The 23,941-nt window shown below is 32.6% G+C and overlaps 3 protein-coding genes across 11 annotated transcripts in view; 2 read left to right on the top strand and 1 right to left on the bottom strand.

Moving 5' to 3' along the window:
• Positions 1 to 299: 299 nt before the first annotated feature.
• Positions 300 to 6,363, bottom strand: LOC143246911 (serum response factor-binding protein 1-like). 9 transcript variants are annotated; one of them, XM_076494170.1, is made up of 5 exons: positions 6,174 to 6,363; positions 5,249 to 5,352; positions 3,540 to 3,609; positions 1,955 to 2,026; positions 300 to 637 (listed from the first exon to the last, which is right to left on the bottom strand). In XM_076494170.1, exons 1-5 carry the CDS (start codon positions 6,198 to 6,200, stop codon positions 305 to 307), a joined length of 606 nt encoding a protein of 201 aa, XP_076350285.1. In that variant the 5' UTR covers positions 6,201 to 6,363; the 3' UTR covers positions 300 to 304. The 9 variants fall into 9 exon arrangements, with proteins under 9 accessions (XP_076350285.1, XP_076350288.1, XP_076350287.1 ...); XM_076494173.1 differs by having other exon boundaries at positions 5,264 to 5,352; XM_076494172.1 differs by having other exon boundaries at positions 3,540 to 3,612; positions 5,264 to 5,352; positions 6,174 to 6,362.
• Positions 6,364 to 7,330: 967 nt separating this feature from the next.
• On the top strand, positions 7,331 to 16,962 carry Dtwd2 (DTW domain containing 2). The gene is made up of 6 exons (XM_076494169.1): positions 7,331 to 7,592; positions 9,297 to 9,387; positions 10,040 to 10,134; positions 10,228 to 10,423; positions 12,042 to 12,170; positions 13,545 to 16,962. The coding sequence occupies exons 1-6, from the start codon at positions 7,480 to 7,482 to the stop codon at positions 13,713 to 13,715; spliced, it is 795 nt and encodes a 264-aa protein (XP_076350284.1). The 5' UTR covers positions 7,331 to 7,479; the 3' UTR covers positions 13,716 to 16,962.
• A 2,043-nt stretch (positions 16,963 to 19,005) lies between these two features.
• Positions 19,006 to 23,941, top strand: part of LOC143246906 (proprotein convertase subtilisin/kexin type 4-like) — a 47,016-nt gene continuing 42,080 nt past the window's right edge. Inside the window, exon 1 of the mRNA XM_076494165.1 lies at positions 19,006 to 19,618. Coding sequence (XP_076350280.1) covers positions 19,439 to 19,618 — 180 coding nt within the window. The 5' untranslated portion in view covers positions 19,006 to 19,438. The remainder of the gene's footprint in view (positions 19,619 to 23,941) is intronic.

Here is a 23,941-nt window from a genome sequence, read left to right as displayed (position 1 = left end):
TAATAAAGGCTCGATATTGTACTCTGCCACTTCAGTATTTTCTGTTTTTATTTCATCTACACGTTCACCACTGTCCTTGAAATCAGTTTTCTTCTCGTGTTTTGCATTATTCTTGTTAATTTTACTGTTTGATTCATGTTTACTTTTATTTTTATTGCTTTTTCTGTACTTAGACCGAACATTTCCTTCTTCATGTTGTCGTCTCGGATGCTTTCGTTGTTCATTATCCTCTCCAGTGTCTTTTTTTAGACTTAAGCTGATTTCTGAATTACTGTCCGACTCCTTAGTATCTTTGCCATTACTATCATGCACAACCTAATGATACGTTCGTCACCAAAGATTCTACATCTTCCCTGGAAGGTCGAGATCTGTCAGGTAACGATTTTTCTTCATCGCCTTCTTCTTGCTTTAAATTATTTTGTTGAGTTTCACCTTTTGGGGCTTCTTTTCTTCTCACTATCTTTGACTTTTCCCCACCTGTCAGTTGCATAACGTGTTGAGATTGCCACACCTGAAGAACTGAGGGAACCCACAACTCCCACTGGGGGTTTTTATTACGAAAATGTTGTACACACTTCTGGACTTTTGGATGACCAGCTAATCTAGCTTCTACTTTTCTCTCCAGTGAATCTTCTTTCTGAAATTACAGCAGAAAATTTCATTCTAATAAGTCTTCAAAAACTTGACTTTATAACAAATTCAACATTTATTCTTCACTGTGAAAGTTCGGTATAATCCAAGAGCCTGTGAGATATTAAGACCTGATCTGGTATTTCCAAATGTAAACAATGACATGCTTGAAAACTGCGTTTAAACAAAAACATGCTTAAAAACTGCACTTTGTATTACATGAAAAATACCTTCAATAAACAGTAATGGGAAAAAACTTCAAACAGATAAATCTTAAAATTTCAACAAATTATGCACAAAAACTTGAACTTATAATTCAAATCCTCAAACCACTCAGAAATGAAATCTCTAATAGCTTCACTAACCCTAAAACCACATTGAGAAACTGAAACTTCCAACATAACGGTCACAACACAAGATGTAAAATAACCTTCTAAACACACGAAATATTCAATACTTAAAGACTGTCTACGGAAAACATAACGACACGAAGATATCACTTTATGTTGTTACTTCTCAAGTGCTTACGTATAAAGATACAAAAAATTTCTGTAGACACTAAATTGTAAAGATACTTGTAAAGTAAGTGCTTGTATTCAGTTCTTACCAAAGTATTGTTTGTTAGTTTTTTGAATTTCGTGCAAAGCTACATGAGGGCTATCTACACTTGCCATCCCTAATTTAGTAGTGTAAGACTAGAGGGAAGACAGCTAGTCATCACCATCCACTGCCAATTCTTGGGCTACTCTTTTACCAATTAATAGTGGAATTGACAATCACAATAATGCCCCCTCGGCTAAAAGGGCGAGCATGTTTGGTGGGAAGGGGATTTCAACCAGTGACCCTCAGATTACGAGTCGAACACCTAAACCAACTTGTCCATGCTGGGCCTCTTACCAAAGTAATGTATTCATCATCATAACTCTTGAATAACAGAAATCTTTATAAACAAGGAAATAACACTCTTGCTCAAAAATAATTTTCATAAGTTTTAATATTACATAATTTAAAAGATGTATCAAACCTCTTTCCAGATACACAAATACAGATCTGTATCTGTATCTCCAGATAAGTCTCACGAAAAGATTCAACAAACACACCACAATGACTTTATCATGAAAAGGTTCAACAAACACACCACAATGACTTTATCATGAAAAGGTTCAACAAACACACCACAATGACTTTATAAGTAGTCAAATAAATGTTACACCAGCTATGTGAACATTGAAACTACTAAAATAAATATTAAACTAGTCCAATAAATGTTGAAACTAATCAGGTTAATATTTAAACTAGAAATATATTAAAGTTTTAATATTACCTGTTTACAGATTTCATCCCAAGGTTCATCCTTGGCAAGAGCTTGTCTTGATACGTCATCGATCGGTTTATGCTACAAGATATAAAATTTATATTTTTACAAATTAAATTATCCCATTCAAAGGCAACCAGTTTAAAAAAACCAAAATGAAACCTAAAAATTGATTTCTTAAATAAAATATAATTTTTTACAAAAGAACATTAAATCATCACTATGGAGCTGAACTTAAAAAAGAGGAATAACATAACATGAAATTACAAAATATATAATTACTCTTTGTGAGAAACCTGAAAACACAAACATCAAATTCAGCTCAGAAACTGAAAACTATGAGTGTGAAAGACCATGAAAGGTGATAATTCCAATAATCAATAATATCAGATGTCATGTACAGTTTCATTTTGAAATATCCTATCATGAACCTAGTTATGTTAATGATAACACCACACGGTCTAGTCCTTGTACGATTTACTGATCTACACACTGTCTAGTCCTTGTACGATTTACTGATCTACTACAAACTAATAAAAATTATTTATCTGTCAATAACAACCAAAATATTTCAAGCAATCTTTAGATTTCATGCAAGTTTGAAGGGGTAATGAGCAGTCATTAGGCCTATCTATGCTATCTATTTTTCTACTGCTGCTCTACTCTAAACTATTCATATAAACTTTTTATGTATCCAGCTGAGATTGCTAAAAAACAAAAACCTATCTTCTTCTAAAGTTCTCCAACATTATAGCTTCTAACATGCTTGAAGGTAAATTATTCCTTAAACCAACAATCTGCTTAGGAAAGTGACAATTATCAAATCTTAAAATCTTCAGTAATGCCCCCCACATACCCCGAGCAAACATAAGTGTAACAATCTCTTCAATATGTTTCTCCCTCCCTCCAAACCTTGAAAATTCCTGGTTGTTCTTGTCTGACCTCTCTCCAACATCCTTTTATTTATAAAATGACCTGAACTGAAGCAAGGTAGCACTGAAACATATTTTGAATGAAAAAAAAAAATAGTTGTACATATTAGATAACAAACTAGGACTAAAGAAACCCACGTGCAAGCTACGTAACAGGCTCGACCACGTGCTCAGACATTTTATTCACGTTAACAAATACACTTGACGAACATTTCAAACTTTGTGGTTTCAATGTTTGCTGGACTTGAAATATTTGCTTAACCTTTAATTAGGTAATGATATTACAGAAATGTTAAAAGCTAATTACATTTATTTAATATACAACATTACTTATTAAGGAGTTTTGAAAAACAAACTATAACTAGCCACGTGACAATGAAAAATGTCTCGGTAATTTAAGTGTTTTTTTTCTTAATGTTAGCTGGAGTTTATTGTTATTAGATAAACCTGAAATAGACATATCACAAACTCTGCTACCAGAATACCATTTTTATTATAGCATAAGATTTTGTTTTTCAGGTATTTAATATTGAGGTAAAAATGCAGACATAGGGAAGAAACCACAATAAATAAAACTACAAAGGACCAAAAAAAGTTGATTTTAGAAGAAATTAACTGAAAGTTGATACGAGAATTACTCGTGTCGTTTCCAAGTTTCATACCTTTATGACATTAATTTCTTTACACAGACGAGTGATCTTTCGTTGGTTTTTGTCTAGTTCTTCTCTACTACTTCTAGATAAAACAAGGATAAATATTATCTAGTGGCCATAAGGAATATAACGTAACACATTATATAACTGCACATATAGACACTTTGTAGCAAACATTTTTAACACATTTTTACATAATAACAAATGGTTCAGAGAAAACATATTAGGATGATTTTGTAACCTATATTTAAAAACAAAAAAACAGAGTAAGAAATTATCTTAGTGAGGTTCACAAGATATCCATTTATTTACTTCTATTCTGAAGACAAGTTTACAAAATTACCTAAAATACCAATAGAACAAGAGTTCCTTACTTCTGTTCCGAGAACAATAAGATGACACAAGGTCATGGTTTGAAAAAAGATAGGACAGGTTCTAGTGGAGAGGAGGTCTTGATTTGAAAAACAGAGGGATTGGATTATAAAACAAGCTACCATTGGTGGAAGTTTGGCACATTTTGGAAGTTTAAGAGGGAAATTAATGAATTTCTGAAGAGAAATGGTAAGTTTAAAACATATTAACCGAAGAAACATTGCTGAAGACTGTCTGTAACCAAAATATCATTTTGATTAAGAACAAATCTACTTCTGGTTTTGGAAACTCTCACTTATTGGCCTTACTCATACAAGTTCATGTTTTCAATTTTTGATTTCTACCACTCAAAGTTTTAACATCATTCAACATCTAATTTCTATGTGTGCTTCATTATATTTGCACCTCTCTTCACAGATAAAGGGTTTCCATGTCAATGATACACTTTTTGTAGCAAAGGGGTAAAAGATTCTCACAGAACACGTAATATAAAATTTGAGGATAATGAGGGTTCCTGTTTGTCTATCCTATCGACTAAACTAAAAAAAACAGTTCTTATCAGTCAAATATATATTGATCTGTCCTTCACGCTTCCTTACATCCACTATATCTTGGAGTAAACCATTCAAAAGATCAATCAACTTATTAGAAATATAAAGCTATCTCAATTGAAGATGACTCCCACCTTAGAAAAATGTGTGTGTACTCCCTTGTCCTACCATTGTCACCACTAAATACATAAAACAATGATGCATCAATTCTGTACATTCCTTTAACATGTTAAAAATTCTCTATCAGACCATCCTTATCTATTTTTTAAAGAGAAAATTATTTTAGAGATCTTAATCTATCCTTGTGTGATAACCTTTAAAACCCAGCTATCCTACCTCTTAACTTCTTCAAACAATTCAATGTTCTTTTCCAGGTAACAAACACAGAATATTTTCTTCAGAACAGCTAAAAAAAAAGTCAACTATTGGCCTCAAGCTTCAGTTAACATTAAACCAAGTTATTCTCTCTTCTAGCCACATCAACAATCCTTTAGAAAGCCCTTTTAAAGTATCTATACTGAAAACATGTTCCTTAAAGAGATCACATAAAACTATAATTGGAAAACACAAACTACATAGCATGAACCTTTTAAAGCCACACACACAAAGATACACTAGATAACATCATTATCTAATTAATTATTTACATTAACATAATCTGAAAACAGTTAATCCAGTACAAAAATGTTAATTTTTGTTTCAGAAAAACAATAAAATTTTGAACTGTCTTTTGTCTTACATTCCAACTGTCAGACAAAAACTTGAAAATTATTCACAACTGCTATAAGTTATTACCAGATAATACTGCACCTTTTATTCATCAACTGTTTTATTTGTCTGATACATTTTCTGACCAATAAAACTTTTGCTTCTCTGACAGGTTTTCTCATTTTCACAACCTAAAATGTAAACAAGAATTTTAAGTCTTGCCACAAAGCAACACAAGTTGTTCAATCTCAATCACAAAGCCAATAACTCTGAATTTTCCAAGAATATCTTTACAAAATTTAACAAGCTTCTAGTATACACCACAATACAGATCTGTTGTATATAAAAATCACCAGCGATTTTATTAAAGGTTTTTAATGAACTTACCAATCCTTCATTATATATTCTCAAGATGGCTGGTATGGATATTGAAACTTTAATTAAATACCAGCCACCTTGAGAACATATTTTTACCTCAACTGGGTTTATCGTCATCAAGAAAGCCTTTACCAAGTCAGTCTAAGTGAAAGATAATTTTACTGTTATGAATAATAAACTTACTTTTATCTTATAGTTTTCATCTGTTTAATGTCTAAAACTTCTAAACTGAACATTAAAAGTTTTTCAGTGAAACTATATTTTATCTCTTATCTTCTGTATCATATTATTAAGTGTGGCAAGTCATCAACGTACAGTGAAATGAAAAGTTAAAAAAATAATAATAAACAAACAATTCCTTTGGGTTTTTCAAAGCTTCACAATTTCGACTGTAACCTTTTTATGAAATGTTGGAAACAAACTAGTCTAGTTGAATTTGAAATCTACGACTAGTTTCTGTCGATTTATTTCTTAAATTATAAAAACTCACTTCTAAAACCAATAACTTCTACATCTATTTGTAGTAGTTGTAATGTTATGTAGTTCCAGATCAGCCATAACATTGTAACTACTCTAAGCCTTACTATTAGTTAAATAGAAAATAAGCCACAGCATTAATTTGTGATTACGTCACCTGAACGTTAACTTTGACTTTTTCCATTTTTAATTTAGTTTCTTCAGATTTTAACTCAATTACTAAAAACCAAAGGAATACCACAGATGTATTAAATCATCATTCTTTTCAAAACAATTATAACACAACTTTATGTTAAATTGATACAGTTTTCAACAAACACACGTGAAAAAAAAAACTTCATCAACCAAGAGATGTCGCTCAAAATTTCAATATTTTTTGTTATTAAGTAAAAAAAAAACAAACTACATCAACACATATAATTATACTCCTCTACATAGGGTGCATTTCTTTTGTTAGAATAAAGCTACATAGCGAGATTTCTGTGCTGTAACCAGCACGAGTTTCGAAACCCGATGTTTTCTTAGCTTCATAAGCTACAGACTTATTATGAAGCCATCGGAACGGTGCCTGTGTGTCTTGGGAGAGTCTTCGTATAGAAAAGAAACATTCATCTGATGGTGTAAAGAAAAGACAAGATGAATTTTAATAATTTTTCCTTTTTTCTGGCAAATAAAAATGGTGGTCTTAGTTTAATCTAAGTATGTACAAATAAGAAATGTTAGAACTTGTATATCTATTACCTAAAGAAACATCAAAGTACGATTTTATTGATAATTTTATTACGAAATTACTCGTAAGTCAGAGCTTATTTGTTGTTAAGCAGGAAGCTGTGTCATGGGTCTGTGTTGTACCCACCATGAGAATCGAAACCTGGTTTTTAGTAGCACGACTTTTCAGACTTGCCACTGAATCACGGGGAGATAAAACGGAGAGAACTCTTACGAATTTATTAAGCTTAGTGAGTCAAAGCAACGATCCGTGCTGAATAGCACGGGTAATAAGTACTGTTAAAATAGTTTTTTTTTCATATGCAGAATTAGGATAACTGATATTAAACTTAATTGCTTTCAAAGGAGGATTAAGTATATGAAGCTATTGATATAAAGCTATAGCCAACAATAAACAATAAAACAATTGTATAATTTTAACAATAGTACATGTAACTCTTAGTTATTATATTAATTAGCTATATATATAATATGTCTATATATGTATATATTTATACGTATACATATTGGTCTGATTGCCAAATTTAGTATAATAAACAACTATTTCAGAGTACGTTCACTCTTAGATGAATGAAAAAGAAGCTATTTTATTGCCCTCTATAGGCAATACTGTAAATTAAATATTTGGCAGAAGTGTAGTAATGAGAGAAAGTATTGTGTGAGTGGATAGGGTAATGTATATTTTTATGTTGACTGGTAAATTATGAAAATATAAATTATAGTTTTTAAGAATAATGGCAGGAAACGTTCAAGTTGATGAAGATGATAAGGTTTGTGAGACTTTAAAAGAGCTATCTGTCATTACCGCAGAACCACCTACGAAAAGGAGTCTCTGTGTTCAATGCAGGTTAGGACTAGTCTCATATTGGTAATAGTGCTGAAGTAGACATTGAATCATCGAACTTAAATTACGCAGATAGGGTCTAACGAAACGTTTAAAATTAACAGTTCGAAAATAGCTTTAACATCATGAAACGTATGTTCCACTTTCAACCTCTCACAGAGTAATGATTATTTTTAAATGAGAATAATCGATAAAACTAAATTATTAATAACGTTTTTACGAATATAATGCAACATGATACCAATTATAGTTTATTAAATTTCCTGCTAATGTAATTGTAACTTTCACATAATATTCTGTCCAGATAGTTCCTTGTGTAATTCAGTACATACCTATGCACATATCCTGCTGACAAGCAGAAAAATGTTTTTGATTGTGTTTTATTGAACCATGACACAAGAGATGACACTGGACATTTGAAAACCTAGGCCTTTTTCATAGTATTTATTTGTATTTTTATTGTTGTAATAACCTTTCAGGTGAAGTGGTACATACTTTAAACTTACTAATAAACAAAGTTAATGGAGAGTTTTTAAAAAGTTAAAGGTATTTCTGTAATGTGTAAAGTAGTGAGTGTAAAATGATAACTTTTTTTTCCAGTGTAGATTCTTCTAGGTTACAATTCTTGTACTGCTCAAGCAAAATATATCACTTTTAATTATTTAGTTTTCAAGATGTTTGTACTTTGTTTAACATTAATCATTTCAACTACCCAAATATTTTATGATATTTACTTATATCAATATAAACCTGGTAAGATATTAAGTACAGCAGAACTTAAAGCTACTTGTGTATACATGGTAAAAGTAAAGGGTTACCTGCTATTATTAGTGGTAGGGCACAGAGGGTTTTACTGTTTATCTTCTAGAATAATGAATACAAGTCTAAAGAAACTACATCATTGTGTAGACCACATTTGGAGTACTGCTTTTTGGTCTTGGGTTGTTTATCTCAGAAGGACATTGTTTTGTAATAAAAGGTTCAGAAGTGGGCTATGAGGACAGGATAATATTCTTGAAATTGTTATTTTGTGGAAATTATGTTGCTAGTTCATCATCTTTTTGTATTAGTAATGGTGAGGATGGTAGGATTAAGATATATGGATACAAGTTTTGAGTTATTTTGAACTTTATCTTTTACCAGAGTATTTTATTTAAAACTTTAGTACAATGGATGGTACAATCTAGATGGACCGACAGTTTCCTTGTGTTCCTGTATTTATATGTCAATTCAAAGTATGGGAAGCATAAGATATATATTTATGTATTTATTTGTATATCGTATATTTAGTAAAACATTTGATACTGTGGAAGCTGTATATTAGTATATTCTTTTAAAATCTACATTATACTGTTAGCTATGATTTAAAACTAACAAGTGTTCATTGAATATACTTTTTGTTTTACCATTTTTGTATTTTGTTTTGCATCATTTGTAAAAACAAAATGATCTTAGAAGGATGTATATTTGAAGAGAACAGGGCACTGTTTATGATGTACAGATCAGTTAACACATCATTCCAATGTATTTGTTACTTCAACTGTAAATGTCATAAAGCTATGTTGTCTTAAGATACTCCAATTTGACTGTTTTTATTCAGAAAAATATTTAATAAAGTTTATTTTGTTCATCTTATTTTCTCTACTGAACAGAATTGTGACAGTTTTAGTATTTAAGTTATATTTATTATATTTACTTGGCACTTAGACGACCCTCCAGAGTGTGCTGGTGTGGTTTTCTTCCATCCTCACCATTAGATGTCAGTTGTAAGGTGGTTATTTTGCAGCATCCTGCCGAAGTGAGTTTTTTTTCTTTTCATTTTTTCAAATACATATTTCAAGTTTAACAAAAGCAAGTTTTTCATTTGAAAACAGGAATGAAAAATGCAGAACTGAGGAAAAGCCAGACAATTTCATGTTTCACACGTAACCTCATTTTTTCATGACCGTGGTTTTACCATAATGCTTTTGAAACCATGGTTGTGAATAAATGGTGTATTCATGAAACGTCCGGTTGTCTAGTTTCTCCTCTGGTCACTGTTACTAACATTGAGAATTATAAACTAATTTAAAATCTGTCCTCCGTCTGGTTGTACCTGTAGAATTATCCTTTCCTTTTTAAATTTGTTTTGTAACAGAATGTTATGTAGGTTACATTAATTTGGGTTATTAGTAGTACAGGAATAAAAAGTAAACATTCAGAAGTGAGTCACATGTGTAATAAACATCTGAAACAATTCTGTTAAATTGTAAAAATTCAACTCGCTCATCCAGAAAACATGTTTGGATTTGATAAAAACTTAAATGTGTGTATGTATTTGTGTACTAGTAATAAGTGTTTAAATATATTAAAGGCTAGCATGGAGTTTATTAATATGATGTGGAAATTTGATTCTTTGCAAATATTGTGCCATAAACCTTGTTATCTGTATTTTCAACATGTATATTTAGGAAAAACGATGCTTGAGAACGTCTCCTATTTTAGAAGCTGCGCTTCCAAAAGGGCATTGTATTGTGAGAAAAGGTCGAAAGTTCTCGTTTGAAAGGTAACAATTGTTTTTGTTTTGTTTTTAAATGAAGGCTAGAAATTTGAACACTTTATTGACTCAAAGATATTCATTTTATGTTGGTATTGACAGAAACAATGACATGAAAGATATTTTGACGTCACAGAATACTCTTGTTCTCTATCCTGGAGAGAAGGCTACAGATTTGACTGAACTACCTACCGTTAAAACTACAAGATCACCGTACAACATTGTTATTCTTGACGGGACCTGGTCGCAGGCAAGGTCAATCTTTTATAACAGCAAGGAGCTTCATCGTCTTAAACAGGTTGGTAGACATCTTCATCAAGACAAACTTCTAAATATGTGAAGATTAAATGTGATAAATATTTAGTGATATAAAAAGTAACAAAAACAGAGTGTGTTTGTTTGTTAACTTATAGTATTTTTATTAATTGAGTTTCTACTGTTTGCACTATTAATTTATGTAGAGTGTTTATAATGTTTATTGTGTGGTGGAATTAGTTGGTCATTGTAACTATTTATTTACAGCATTTACAATGGTGTAATTCTATAGTTGAGTTTATGCTAGTTGTTGTAACTGTATTTATATAGAATCATGTTAGTTGTAACTGTATTTATTTAGAATCATGTTGGTTGTTGTAACTGTACTTATTTAGAATAATGTTGGTTGTTGTAACTGTATTTATTTAGAATCATATTGGTTGTTGTAACTGCATTTATTTAGAATCATGTTGGTTGTTGTAACTGTAATTATGTAGAATCATGTTGGTTGTTGTAACTGTAATTATTTAGAATCATGTTGGTTGTTGTAACTGTAATTATTTAGAATCATGCTAGTTGTTGTAACTGTATTTATATAGAATCATGCTAGTTGTTGTAACTGTATTTATATAGAATCATGCTAGTTGTAACTGTATTTATATAGAATCATGTTAGTTGTAACTGTATTTATATAGAATCATGTTAGTTGTAACTGTATTTATTTAGAATCATGCTAGTTGTTGTAACTGTATTTATATAGAATCATGTTGGTTGTTGTAACTGCATTTATTTAGAATCATGTTGGTTGTTGTAACTGCATTTATTTAGAATCATGTTGGTTGTTGTAACTGCATTTATTTAGAATCATGTTGGTTGTTGTAACTGCATTTATTTAGAATCATGTTGGTTGTTGTAACTGCATTTATTTAGAATCATGCTAGTTGTTGTAACTGTATTTATATAGAATCATGCTAGTTGTTGTAACTGCATTTATTTAGAATCATGTTGGTTGTTGTAACTGCATTTATTTAGAATCATGTTGGATGTTGTAACTGCATTTATTTAGAATCATGTTGGTTGTTGTAATTGTATTTATTTAGAATCATGTTGGTTGTTGTAACTGTATTTATTTAGAATCATGTTGGTTGTTGTAACTGTAATTATTTAGAATCATGTTGGTTGTTGTAACTGTAATTATTTAGAATGTTTTGGGTCATTTCATTACTTTTTGTTGTTTTTCTCTAGAGGGTGTTGTTACAGTTTCTTCTGTGAGAATTTTGATCAGTCTATCTTATTAGAAAACAAAAACACTGTATTCACTCCTTTATGAGAATTTTTAGTGAAAATTATTTTGTTGTGATAAATAAACAAAATTATTGTCTGTAACCGTAACATAATTTTTTTCAAGTTTTGGGTTCTGAACTTAAGTCCCTGTCACTGATATCAGTCTGTTGTTTGGAAATTATATTAATGTAGTCAAAATAACAACAGAAGTAACCTTTTGTTTTTCAATGCTATTATAATCACTCATAAGTAAGTACTTTATGGATATATGCATTTGGAGTACTTAATAATTGGTAATTGTTAGATAAAACATAATTTGAGGAACATGGTGTTATGTGAAAACATCATTGTCTGAACAATATCAACTTTCCTCTTAGGTTCAAGTTCAGCCCAGTTACAGCAGCAGTTACGTTATCCGTACGCAGCCAACGAGTGAATGTTTGTCAACTGTGGAAACGGTTGCAATTGCCCTTTCCTATCTCGAAGAGTTGCCTGAGATTCATGAGGTAAACAGAATATGTGAATGAAGAGTCCACATTTAAACTTGTTTCTGTCTATCTACACCAGTAGGGAAATACAGCAGTTTCAGGCAGAAAATAAAAGTCTCACCAATAAGTTAAAACATTTTATGTTCCAGGTCTATTCAAGACAGATTAAGAAAACTATTGACCACTTTATTTATTTCTTCAGAATTATAAATGTAGGTTTAGACTATAAGGTAAGAATTTAAAGATTTATTTGAATAGTGCTATAGAATTGTTTGATCATGTTTCTGTCTCTGATCTTTGCAATTCTGTTACACGTGTTTTCAAGTGCTTAGTTTGACAGGTTTTGGAAATATCTGTTTGCTCTTCTTTTTTAAATACTGCTATTGTCTTTTAAAACTCATGACAAGTAATTTTTAAAACCTTTTGTTAATCATGCAACAGTTTTTTTATTAATGGGTTTTTAATACTAGTGTAGTGATAATTACATAAATCATGTCAAAATGATTTTAAATATGCAGAGCCAATTATAAAGTCATGATGGCACAACACATAGCAACTACATTTTAACATTATTTGGCATTTTGTCGCTAGTGTGATGCATTCAAAAATTTGTAGCTTTTGGGAAGGGTATTTATTCAAGTTGGGGATATAGGATTACCAAGACTGGGGCATCTCTTTTACTTATTAGTATTAAAAAACAAATCGATATGAATCAACTTGGGTAACCAGGAACATGCAGAAAAAGACCTGTAACAAGTCCTATTCCAGTTGTGATCAGCTAAGTGCAGGTTCTTGAAATAAATGAGAACCTTCTGAACCAACAAATTAGTGTAAAAAACCTATGAGTGTAGCTGACAACAGGGTGCAACATAATAAAGAATTAAAAGGTTGCTTCCATGACATCAGTTTATGTGTTGCATATCACAAGCAACTGGTTAATGAACTGAGTGTTCATTTTATGCCATACAAAGATACACCAGTCAAGCTACCAAACACAGTACCTCTCGGTTTTTCCACAATCATACTGTTGAATTGTCAATGAGAAACTGTTGTTGTTGTAAAGTAAATGGATAATAGAAAGCCTGTAGGGAGGATGGGTGTGCCTTAAACATAACATTTTTATAAGTTAACCTTTTGCATTGGAAACTGTGCTGCAGGACTTCTGCAGATGTGGAGAGGCCTCCAATATAATGTGTTAAACCTCTGTATAACAATATAATTTTATTAATGTTTTATAACACTAATTCAGCACTTTTTTGTTATTAAGGACCTTTATAGAAATAATGAGATGATTTTGTTCTATATTTAAGCTTTCTACTTAAAATCTGTATTTTACTTTAAATATCACTGTTGAAGGCATAGTTACAAACATTCTGATTATTTTCATTTCAGCTGTTGGTGCATCCACTGAAAGCCATGTGTCAATTTCAGTTGGACCACGGGGCTGTCCCACACCAGAGCAAGGAGGTTTTGATTCAGAGTGGTCTTTACAAGAAACCTTTACCTCGTAAAATCTTACACAAAGTATCTAACCAGGAAGACATAAAGCACATTCTCAGATAGTTCTGTGTTAGACGTAGGGTGTTACTAATTACAGGAAGTAATTAACAAACCAATGTCACATGAGTACAGCACACAGAACTTTGATGGAAGAGAGCATAAGGTTTTGTGAATAGGGAACCTTTTGTTCTGTATAAAGGCCTGATCTATTTACTGTCTCTTGGGGTTTCATTCCTCAAATAAAATATTTGAAAGAATGTATTTTTTAAATCTTAAAATTTGTCAATAAGTTCAAGATTGTACAAGAAAACTTCCCTAGTCATGCGTGTACATTGTTTAGCTCTGTGGTTATGACAATCCAAGCTTCTGATTGGTGTTTCAGTTTTCCAGCATTTGGTATTTGAACAAGATTCGATGAACATTTTAGGATCTCGAATAGTTAATGCACGTATTTGTGGATATGGTAAAATGCGTGAACGTGACAGTAACAAATACTTAACATTTGTGATGATATGGTAATTTTAGTTTGTAATATTGTGATAACCATGTGTTTAAATGTGTTACTAACAAAACTGTTGTTATTACCTAATTTAAACACTTAACATGGATTAAAATCCATTGAAATGGACATAGTGTTAGGGTAAAATGCATGGAAAATTCTGTGAAGAGATGATAATTTTTGTTGGAATACATGTGTTTTGATAGTTTCTTAGTTTCAAATTTGTACAGAATTTATGACAATTAGTTAAGTATAATTATGGAGTGACATAGTTAACATGAAGCACTTTCAATACAAAATATTTTTATGGTACTTGTCTCTCTTCATTATTTCTTCTTATATCTTCAAAATTATTATAATTGTTCTTGAAACTAGTGAATTTTGTAGCAGATTTTTTTACATGTGCTAACCCTCTCTGTCCAGTCAGTGCCTTTCTCAATGTGATACGAACTGTCATCTGTGTTACTTTGACACACTGTTAATTAGAAATGGTATTTTCTTCCATTTGTATAATTTTAATTTATATCAGAACGTGTGCAAGTTCTGTTGGATGGCATCTTTGAAAAGCCTAGATGATACTTGTTGTCTGTTTTATTTTTGTGTTAGTGACACTTAGGGTATAAACGTGTGAAGATTAGTGATTTGATGGTGATAACCAGAATTTCACTTTAAGTGTTCATGTATTTCATACATATATTAGCTAATTTAGTTTAAAAAATTATAAGGAACTATAGTTTGATCTCTCTATTTTTAAGGTTTAACTGTTCTTGACTTAAGTCTGTAATAATCTTGGACAGTGAATCTGTGCTTAACTTATGCCTGTAATGACCTTGGACAGTGAACCTGTGCTTAACTTATGCCTGTAATGACCTCGAAATGTGAATCTGTGCTTAATTTATGCCTGTAATAACCTTGGACAGTGAATCTGTGCTTAATTTATGCCTGTAATAACCTTGGACAGTGAATCTGTGCTTAACTTAAGTCTGTAATAACCTTGGACAGTGAATCTGTGCATAACTTAAGTCTGTAATAACCTTGGACAGTGAATCTGTGCACAACTTATATCCCTAATAACCTTGGACAGTGAATCTGTGCTTAACTTAAGTGTAATACTCTTGGACAGTGAATCTGTGCACAACTTATATCCCTAATAACCTTGGACAGTGAATCTGTGCATAACTTATATCCCTAATAACCTTGGACAGTGAATCTGTGCATAACTTATATCCCTAATAACCTTGGACAGTGAATCTGTGCATAACTTATATCCCTAATAATCTTGGACAGTGAATCTGTGCTTAACTTAAGTCTGTAATAACCTTGGACAGTGAATCTGTGCATAACTTAAGTCTGTAATAACCTTGGACAGTGAATCTGTGCACAACTTATATCCCTAATAACCTTGGACAGTGAATCTGTGCTTAACTTAAGTGTAATACTCTTGGACAGTGAATCTGTGCACAACTTATATCCCTAATAACCTTGGACAGTGAATCTGTGCATAACGTATATCCCTAATAACCTTGGACAGTGAATCTGTGCATAACTTATATCCCTAATAATCTTGGACAGTGAATCTGTGCACAACTTATATCCCTAATAACCTTGGACAGTGAATCTGTGCTTAACTTAAGTGTAATAATCTTGGACAGTGAATCTGTGCACAACTTATATCTCTAATAATCTTGGACAGTGAATCTGTGCTTATGTCTTTAATAACCAAGGACAATGAATCTGTGTTTTAAACTTAAATATGTAATAACCTTGGATAATGAGAGTATTCATCTACATTTTCCAATTTACCAGTTATGGAATTGTGTTAAAAACTTTGAAATTACAAGAAATGTGAACTAAGTGTTTGTTTTCATAATTATTCAAAGTAAAGTATGACACTGTTAATGTTGTTGTCATGAAACTACATTGGTGCATGGAGCAGATGTTTTATTATTGCTGGTTCTCAGATAATATTTTAACATTAAGTTGTTGGACATCCTTAAAGTTTCAAATTTCGGAATGTTCCTAAAGGACAACTGTTGAGACAACTCTTGTTCTAATTTACTCCATTGAATTTCTTTCTAGTATCTGACCAGAACTAACGTTGTGTGAACTTGTGTTCTTTACCTGTAGTTTGTACTTTAATAAGAGTGACTAGAATAAAACTAATGAAGTTTGTTGAAAACATTGTGAGAAATGAATGAACATCAGAAATTTGACTTTAAAATTAACCTCTCCAACCTTGGTTGACCTCTTCTGCTTCTAAATGAACCTCTCCAACCTTGGTTGACCTCTTCTGCTTCTAAATGAACCACTACAACCTTGGATGACCTCTTCTGCTTCTGAATGAACCACTTCAACCTTGGATGACCTCTTCTGCTTCTAAATGAACCACTTCAACCTTGGATGACCTCTTCTGCTTCTAAATGAACCACTTCAACCTTGGTTGTCATCTTCTAAGTAAATGACTTTAATCTAACCTCTTCCTGAATGAATCATATCAGTTTGTGTTTAATCCCTTCTGATTTTGTCCTGTCATTCTAGCAGGTTGTCCATTATGAGTTTTATATTCAGATATCTTTCTTGGTATCTCCCTTTTTTAATTTCCTTTAATTAATAGGCTTAAAACTTGTAGCAAACTGTTTTTACACAACTTTTGACCATTTTGAAGTCTTTCACTGCTTGGTTATAATAATGATCACTTTTTATTCATAAATGTTTTTAAAAATACAAAAAGTATTTAAAACAGTACACTAGTGACCAATGTGTTATTATTTTTGTCAATGATTCTTGGAAATAAAACGTATTTCTAGCAAATCTGATGTTATGTGTAGATAGTTATTAATATAAGACTATGAAATACATATATATCTTCTATAAAAAAAGTGCTAATTTGTTTTGTTTTATTTATCTCGTTCATTGGCAGATAATTACGACTTTTAGCAGCACAATTATAAAAACAAACTGATAACAAGTATGTTTTAATCCACAACTGGTACATTTTAAATTTTTTAGATGCATAATCCATATAAATTATATTTATAAAGAAGTGTAAACACACACACATCTGAAAAAAAGGCTTAGTTGTATATGAATGTAATACAGGAATAAAAAACAGATGGCGCTTATATATTGGGTCAATATAACAACAACAATAAAAATTGGCCACAAACCATTGTTGACACTGTTTACTACTTATGTTAATATTGCAATGTGCACAAAAATAGGCAAGCTCTGAAACATTATTAAAAATTATTTGCCTAACTTTTGAAGTTGGAAGTGAAAGATGCCTCCGGAAATGCCTAAGTGATTCCCAAACTTTCCTATCTTAAGAATATCCATTTTTTGTCTACCCACCTCTAAAATCTCAATTATTTCTGTTTTTAAGACCAACAACAACATGGGTATTTATCTGTAATAAGTCCCCAAGAATATTTTTTTTTTGTTTGAAAATTTCGCACAAAGCTACTCGAGGGCTATCTGTGCTAGCCGTCCCTAATTTAGCAGTGTAAGACTAGAGAGAAGGCAGCTAGTCATCACCACCCACCGCCAACTATTGGGCTACTCTTTTACCAACGAAATAGTGGGATTGACCGTAACATTATACACCCCCACGGCTGGGAAGGCGAGCATGTTTAGCGCGACGCGGGCACGAACCCGCGACCCTCGGATTACGAGTCGCACGCCTTACGCGCTTGGCCATGCCAGGCCCAAGTCCCCAAGAATATTTAAAATCGTTTGTAAAAAAAGTATTCTAAACTTACCAACCTCAAGGTTTGGTTCATTTCTGGGCTTGTGCTACAAAAAGGAAATCCATCTGTTTTTCCTTTCGGCAATGCAAACAAAATAGTGACCCAGCGTGGCCAGGTGGGTTTAGGCGTTCGACTCATAATCTGATGGTTGCAGGTTCGAATCCCGTCGCACCAAACATGCCCTTTCAGCCGTGGGAGCGTTATAATGTGACGATCAATCCCACTATTCGTTGGTAAAAGAGTAGCCCAAGAGTTGGCGGTGGGTGATGATGACCAGCTACCTTTCCTCAAACCTTACACTGCTAAATTAGGGACGGCTAGCGCAGATGGCTCTCGAGTAGCTTTGTGCGAAATTCAAAAACAAACTATTCCGCTCATCCTATAAGTATAGAGAGTCTAGTAAAGTATAAGCACTTTCTGTCAATGTGTAATGAAACAATACGATTCATAAAATTACAAAATTACGTGAAAGCTGCCGTTATGATTTATTTTGCTTTAAATTTAATGTAAAGTTACTCCAGAGCCAATCATCCCTAATTTGGCAGGGGAAGTCACCACCATCTACCGCATATTCATGAGCTACTCTTTTACCAACGAATAGTGGGATTTATCATAACTTTATAACTCTCACAGGTGAAAAGGCGAACAAATTTAATGGTATAGGGATTCGAATTCGAGACCCAAGGAATGTGAGTCATATGCCCGTAACCACCTGGCTGTGCCGGACCTACCATTACGCTGATCAGCCGTGTTAACCAGCCTTGTAAGGCTGTTTTGATTAATCAACTGATTTTAAAGTGACATAACTTCAGTTCTAACCACGAATTTTCTGTTATGTGCATCAACATATCGGTCTGGACATCTGAAACCGGTATTTAAAACAAACAGTCAAGTATCACAACATTAAAAAAATACGAAATACTTGAATTAGGTCCAATATTTTTAGTAAGTTTTCGTAATGATGCATTTTGTTCTAAAGTGATATTTTCGTCATTAAATGATATAAGAATGGTTATTTTATAAACGAATATTTTGTAATGAAAATATTAATTGTTAAAAAAATAGTTAAAATCATACATGTTTTATATTTACGATAATCGCCGCCATGTGGCACAGGGGTCGCTGTGTAGATGTAGCGATGCTGTTTGTGAAACGTTTTACGAAATTACTTTTGTACGTTAGTCCGGGAAATAGGCTCTGGATGGTTGACGAAATTTCGTGGAAGTCGGTTAAATGATTTCATAATCCATCAAGGTTTGAGATAAAGAGATATTTTTTTTTCGCTTTCCTTGTGTTTCTACCGTATACGGAAAAAAGTTTTATCTAATGCCAACGCAAAGCCTAATTAATTTCAAACTTCACCGTTAATTATACTGAAAAAGCTTGAAAGTTAGAATAAACTTGTTTAGTACTAGTAATAGTAATACTGGCAGGTAGTGGAACATTCGTTGTAAAGTTTGACTGGTGTTCGTGTTGTCACTATCAGTTTACTGGCATAATAAAAACATTTTAATTGCGTTTACCAGCGTCGAACAATTAGAATGTTAAATATTAACTGTACAGAACTACACTTTGTAGTGTGTTTAATTACAGTATTGATCACTGTGAAGCTACTAGAAGCAAAAGATATCTATACAGATCAATTTGTTATTCGTGTCGAAGGAGGTCCAACTGTTGCCAAAGAATTAGCAAACAAACATGGATTTATTTATTTAGGAGAGGTAAGAACTATTATATTGTAACATTTTTTTTCGTTTTGAAAGATTTGTATCTGTTAAGACTTGTTTCTTATGAGAGGTGTGAACTGTGACTTCTTTATGCAGTAGATAATTTGTGTTAATCTTAACACTTTGTGCAGTAGACGTAAGAACTGTAAAGTATTATCTACTTATCTAGAAACTCAGGCAATCTCACCTTTGTTGTGTAATGTTTGTCCTTCATAAAATTTCTGATAAAAAAACAATAAGCCTTTTCCATAGTTCCATTTCATATTGAAAGAAAACCTATCTACTCTAAACACTAGCGATTTTTTTGGTGAGGTTATGTTGGACAAAACCTTGTTTCTATAATTTATTAATGAATCAGCGAGTTAGATAAAGGCCTAATAGTTTTTCTAACATGGGCAGTATGAACATATTTTTGGTTATATCCTTTGTCATTACATTAACTAAATTTGGAAAAGCTCTCTTGACTAATAATACTTCACACGAAGTCAGATGAGGTCACTGACAGTGCAGCTCGAACTGTTGCGCTTTGTTCAAGTGCAAGTGATGAAAAACAGGCACGCGCTATTAAGTTTTAGCAGACCACTTTTACGAAATTTGAATAATTACTTGTTCCTTGTTAGACGCAGATAACAAGGTTTTGAGAACCTGAAGAATGTCGTTAGCCTTTTAGGATTTTTATGAAAAAACAAAAACAGAATGTCTTCGATAACTAATATTTTGTAGAAGTTTAATAAAACTAAGTTTCAACCGGATAGGACGAAGTACCTTACGTGAGATAATAGCTCCCCTAGTGGAACAGCTTCTGTGTATTTATTTGCAAATGTTGAATTATGTTAACAATCCACAAAATATGTTTAAAAAATGATTGTACACATTTTTGCGCCATCCTCAGCGAAATACGTATAGACACGTAGTTTGTGAGACTTGATGAGAAACACTTGAAATAAAAATATCTCAGAACGTTAATACCCATACTGATAATACTGATTAGTTAATACTGATAATAGTGAGCTTTGGAACATGGTGGGTCATAATACTGATATTAGTGAGGTTTGGAACATGGTCGGTCATAATACTGATGTAGTGAGGTTTGGAACATACCAGCCGTTCTGAGATACAGTATGTGGCTGTTTTCTTGTCTCATCGGGTTTTTGCTTATTTTAATCCATTACAGTGAGTTATTTATATTTCATTGTAATTTTGAACCTGAAAAACTGTTTATTTTTTTTTAGAATTGTGTATAAAATAATCGCTGTTTTATTTTCTTTCAAATTGAGTTTTTAACATAGAACATAACACAAGAGCAGGGGAATTCTTAAACTTTGAATTAAAAAAGTTATTAATAATATCAGGCCGCAAAGAAGGTCTAAACGTTGTTCGCTTCCATTACATGAAATTTTTCTCAACCCAAACCAGCCATTTTTACATATATAAAACAGAATATGGTGTAGTTACATTTAGAACAGTGTTGTGACAAAAAACAAAAAATGGTTGTGACTCTCTCGGAGAAACAACTGAAACCATCACCTGGACAAACACAGTTGTCGAACATTGTCAACATTTTGTATTAAGAACGTTGTAGATGCATGTCACTTGGAATAGGAAGTGAAATTAGTTTTATCGTATCAGACGTAGTTAAGAGTGGACGTCAGGAATGACGCGTATGTAAATATATAAATTGTCGAATAAACTGTTCAGCTGGTTCACCTTCGTTACAAACTATCGGGAATAATCATTATACGTGTGTATCATAATACTGATAATAGTGAAGTTTGGAAAATGGTGGGTCATAATACTGATAATAGTGAGGTTTGGAAAATGGTGGGTCATAATACTGATAATAGTGAGGTTTGGAAAATGGTGGGTCATAATACTGATAATAGTGAGGTTTGGAACATGGTGGGTCATAATACTGACATCAGTGAGGTTTGGAACATGGTGGGTCATAATACTGATAATAGTGAGATTTGGAACATGGTGGGTCATAATACTGATAATAGTGAGGTTTGGAACATGGTGGGTCATAATACTGATAATAGTGAGGTTTGGAACATGGTGGGTCATAATACTGATAATAGTGAGGTTTGGGACATGGTGGGTCATAATACTGATATCAGTGAGTTTGGGAACATGGTGGGTCATAATACTGATAATAGTGAGGTTTGGGACATGGTGGGTCATAATACTGATATCAGTGAGGTTTGGAACATGGTGGGTCATAATACTGATAATAGTGAGGTTTGGAACATGGTGGGTCATAATATTGATAATAGTGAGGTTTGGGACATGGTGGGTCATAATATTGATAATAGTGAGGTTTGGGACATGGTGGGTCACAATACTGATAATAGTGAGGTTTGGAACATGGTGGGTCATAATACTGATATCAGTGAGGTTTGGAACATGGTGGGTCATAATACTGATAATAGTGAGGTTTGGAACATGGTGGGTCATAATACTGATATTAGTGAGGTTTGGAACATGGTGGGTCATAATACTGATATCAGTGAGGTTTGGAACATGGTGGGTCATAATACTGATATCAGTGAGGTTTGGAACATGGTGGGTCATAATACTGATATCAGTGAGGTTTGGAACATGGTGGGTCATAATACTGATAATAGTGAGGTTTGGAACATGGTGGGTCATAATATTGATAATAGTGAGGTTTGGGACATGGTGGGTCATAATATTGATAATAGTGAGGTTTGGAACATGGTGGGTCATAATATTGATAATAGTGAGGTTTGGGACATGGTGGGTCACAATACTGATAATAGTGAGGTTTGGAACATGGTGGGTCATAATACTGATATCAGTGAGGTTTGGAACATGGTGGGTCATAATACTGATAATAGTGAGGTTTGGAACATGGTGGGTCATAATACTGATATTAGTGAGGTTTGGAACATGGTGGGTCATAATACTGATATCAGTGAGGTTTGGAACATGGTGGGTCATAATACTGATATCAGTGAGGTTTGGAACATGGTGGGTCATAATACTGATATCAGTGAGGTTTGGAACATGGTGGGTCATAATACTGATATCAGTGAGGTTTGGAACATGGTGGGTCATAATACTGATATCAGTGAGTTTTGGAACATGGTGGGTCATAATACTGATAATAGTGAGGTTTGGAACATGGTGGGTCATAATACTGATAATAGTGAGGTTTGGAACATGTTGGGTCATAATACTGATAATAGTGAGGTTTGGAACATGGTGGGTCATAATACTGATAATAGTGAGGTTTGGAACATGGTGGGTCATAATACTGATAATAGTGAGGTTTGGAACATGGTGGGTCATAATACTGATATTAGTGAGGTTTGGAACATGGTGGGTCATGAGAATGCACTGTCTCAACGATTTTTTCTATATTATTATTGGCATAGTTACTTCGTTACAAGGTAATCAGTGTCGCTGAGCGAGTAATAATCAGTAACCCTGACGCCTAAAAAACATTGGACAAGAAACCAGGGGCGACTTTAATATTTGGATTTGTATAGGATTAGTAACTTGTTAGAGAAAGTTCACTTGCTTCATCAGAAATTAGTTTTCATACAGTTGGTCTGGCTTTCCACATAGGAAAACCTGTGCTGACAACTAGTTAGTTTTACACGTACATTTCCTTGTGTCTTTTCAAGTATCCAAAACCGGTTAGCAATAGAACAAGAGACATCCGATTGTTTAGTGAGGTCGTCTTCAACTATGACTGTACAATGTCCTTCAACAAAGGAAGGGAAATGGTGTCGGTATCGTAAATAATTGTTCGACACTGTACACCTGATATTTGTATTTTAGAATATCGACTCACGTGTGTTTGTTTGATCGTTATAAAGTCGTACCTTTAAATTATTATGTTTTCCAGTGTGTATACATAAATAATAAAAAGAAAATCAACATTATTATAACCTGAATTTTGTTAATTAAGTCGTTACAATGTCATAACTGGATATGATTGTGTTTAGAAACAATGCACATTGTAACAAGTACCTTGAAGAAACGTTTAGTTTCCATTGTTGTGTTCAGAAACAATTAATTTTTATTTTGTATAAAGGGTGATGATTTATTGAGTGATTTATATTATGATTGTGCTTTCAGTTAATATAAACAACTTGTGTGCAGTTTATACGGTGTAATAAAGATCAAACATGCCATTAATTTGTATCTTTATATCACATTTAATACATCATTGTTTCCCTATATTCATGTTGCTCCAACTAGAGGTGAAATTAAAAGCACTTTGGATGTGCCCTTATTCTCTCTGTCTACATCAGTTTAACAAAATACATCGGAATATTCAGGTTTCAG

Source organism: Tachypleus tridentatus, chromosome 3, assembly GCF_004210375.1.
Source record: "Tachypleus tridentatus isolate NWPU-2018 chromosome 3, ASM421037v1, whole genome shotgun sequence".
In the NCBI taxonomy this organism is placed as follows: domain Eukaryota; kingdom Metazoa; phylum Arthropoda; class Merostomata; order Xiphosura; family Limulidae; genus Tachypleus; species Tachypleus tridentatus.
This window is presented reverse-complemented; position numbering and strand designations above follow the sequence as displayed.

What these genes read in the sequence shown, in the direction of transcription:
- LOC143246911 (XM_076494170.1), bottom strand. Translation starts at nt 6,200, where the DNA reads ATGGAAAAAGTCAAAGTTAACGTTCAG. An exon ending in AAGAAATTAATGTCATAAAG is followed by an intron (nt 2,027 to 3,539) that starts GTATGAAACTTG and finishes TATATCTTGTAG; the next exon opens with CATAAACCGATCGATGACGT. An exon ending in GGGATGAAATCTGTAAACAG is followed by an intron (nt 638 to 1,954) that starts GTAATATTAAAA and finishes CTGTAATTTCAG; the next exon opens with AAAGAAGATTCACTGGAGAG.
- Dtwd2 (XM_076494169.1), top strand. Translation starts at nt 7,480, where the DNA reads ATGGCAGGAAACGTTCAAGTTGATGAAGATGATAAGGTTTGTGAGACT. An exon ending in AGTCTCTGTGTTCAATGCAG is followed by an intron (nt 7,593 to 9,296) that starts GTTAGGACTAGT and finishes CTTGGCACTTAG; the next exon opens with ACGACCCTCCAGAGTGTGCT. An exon ending in CGAAAGTTCTCGTTTGAAAG is followed by an intron (nt 10,135 to 10,227) that starts GTAACAATTGTT and finishes TGGTATTGACAG; the next exon opens with AAACAATGACATGAAAGATA.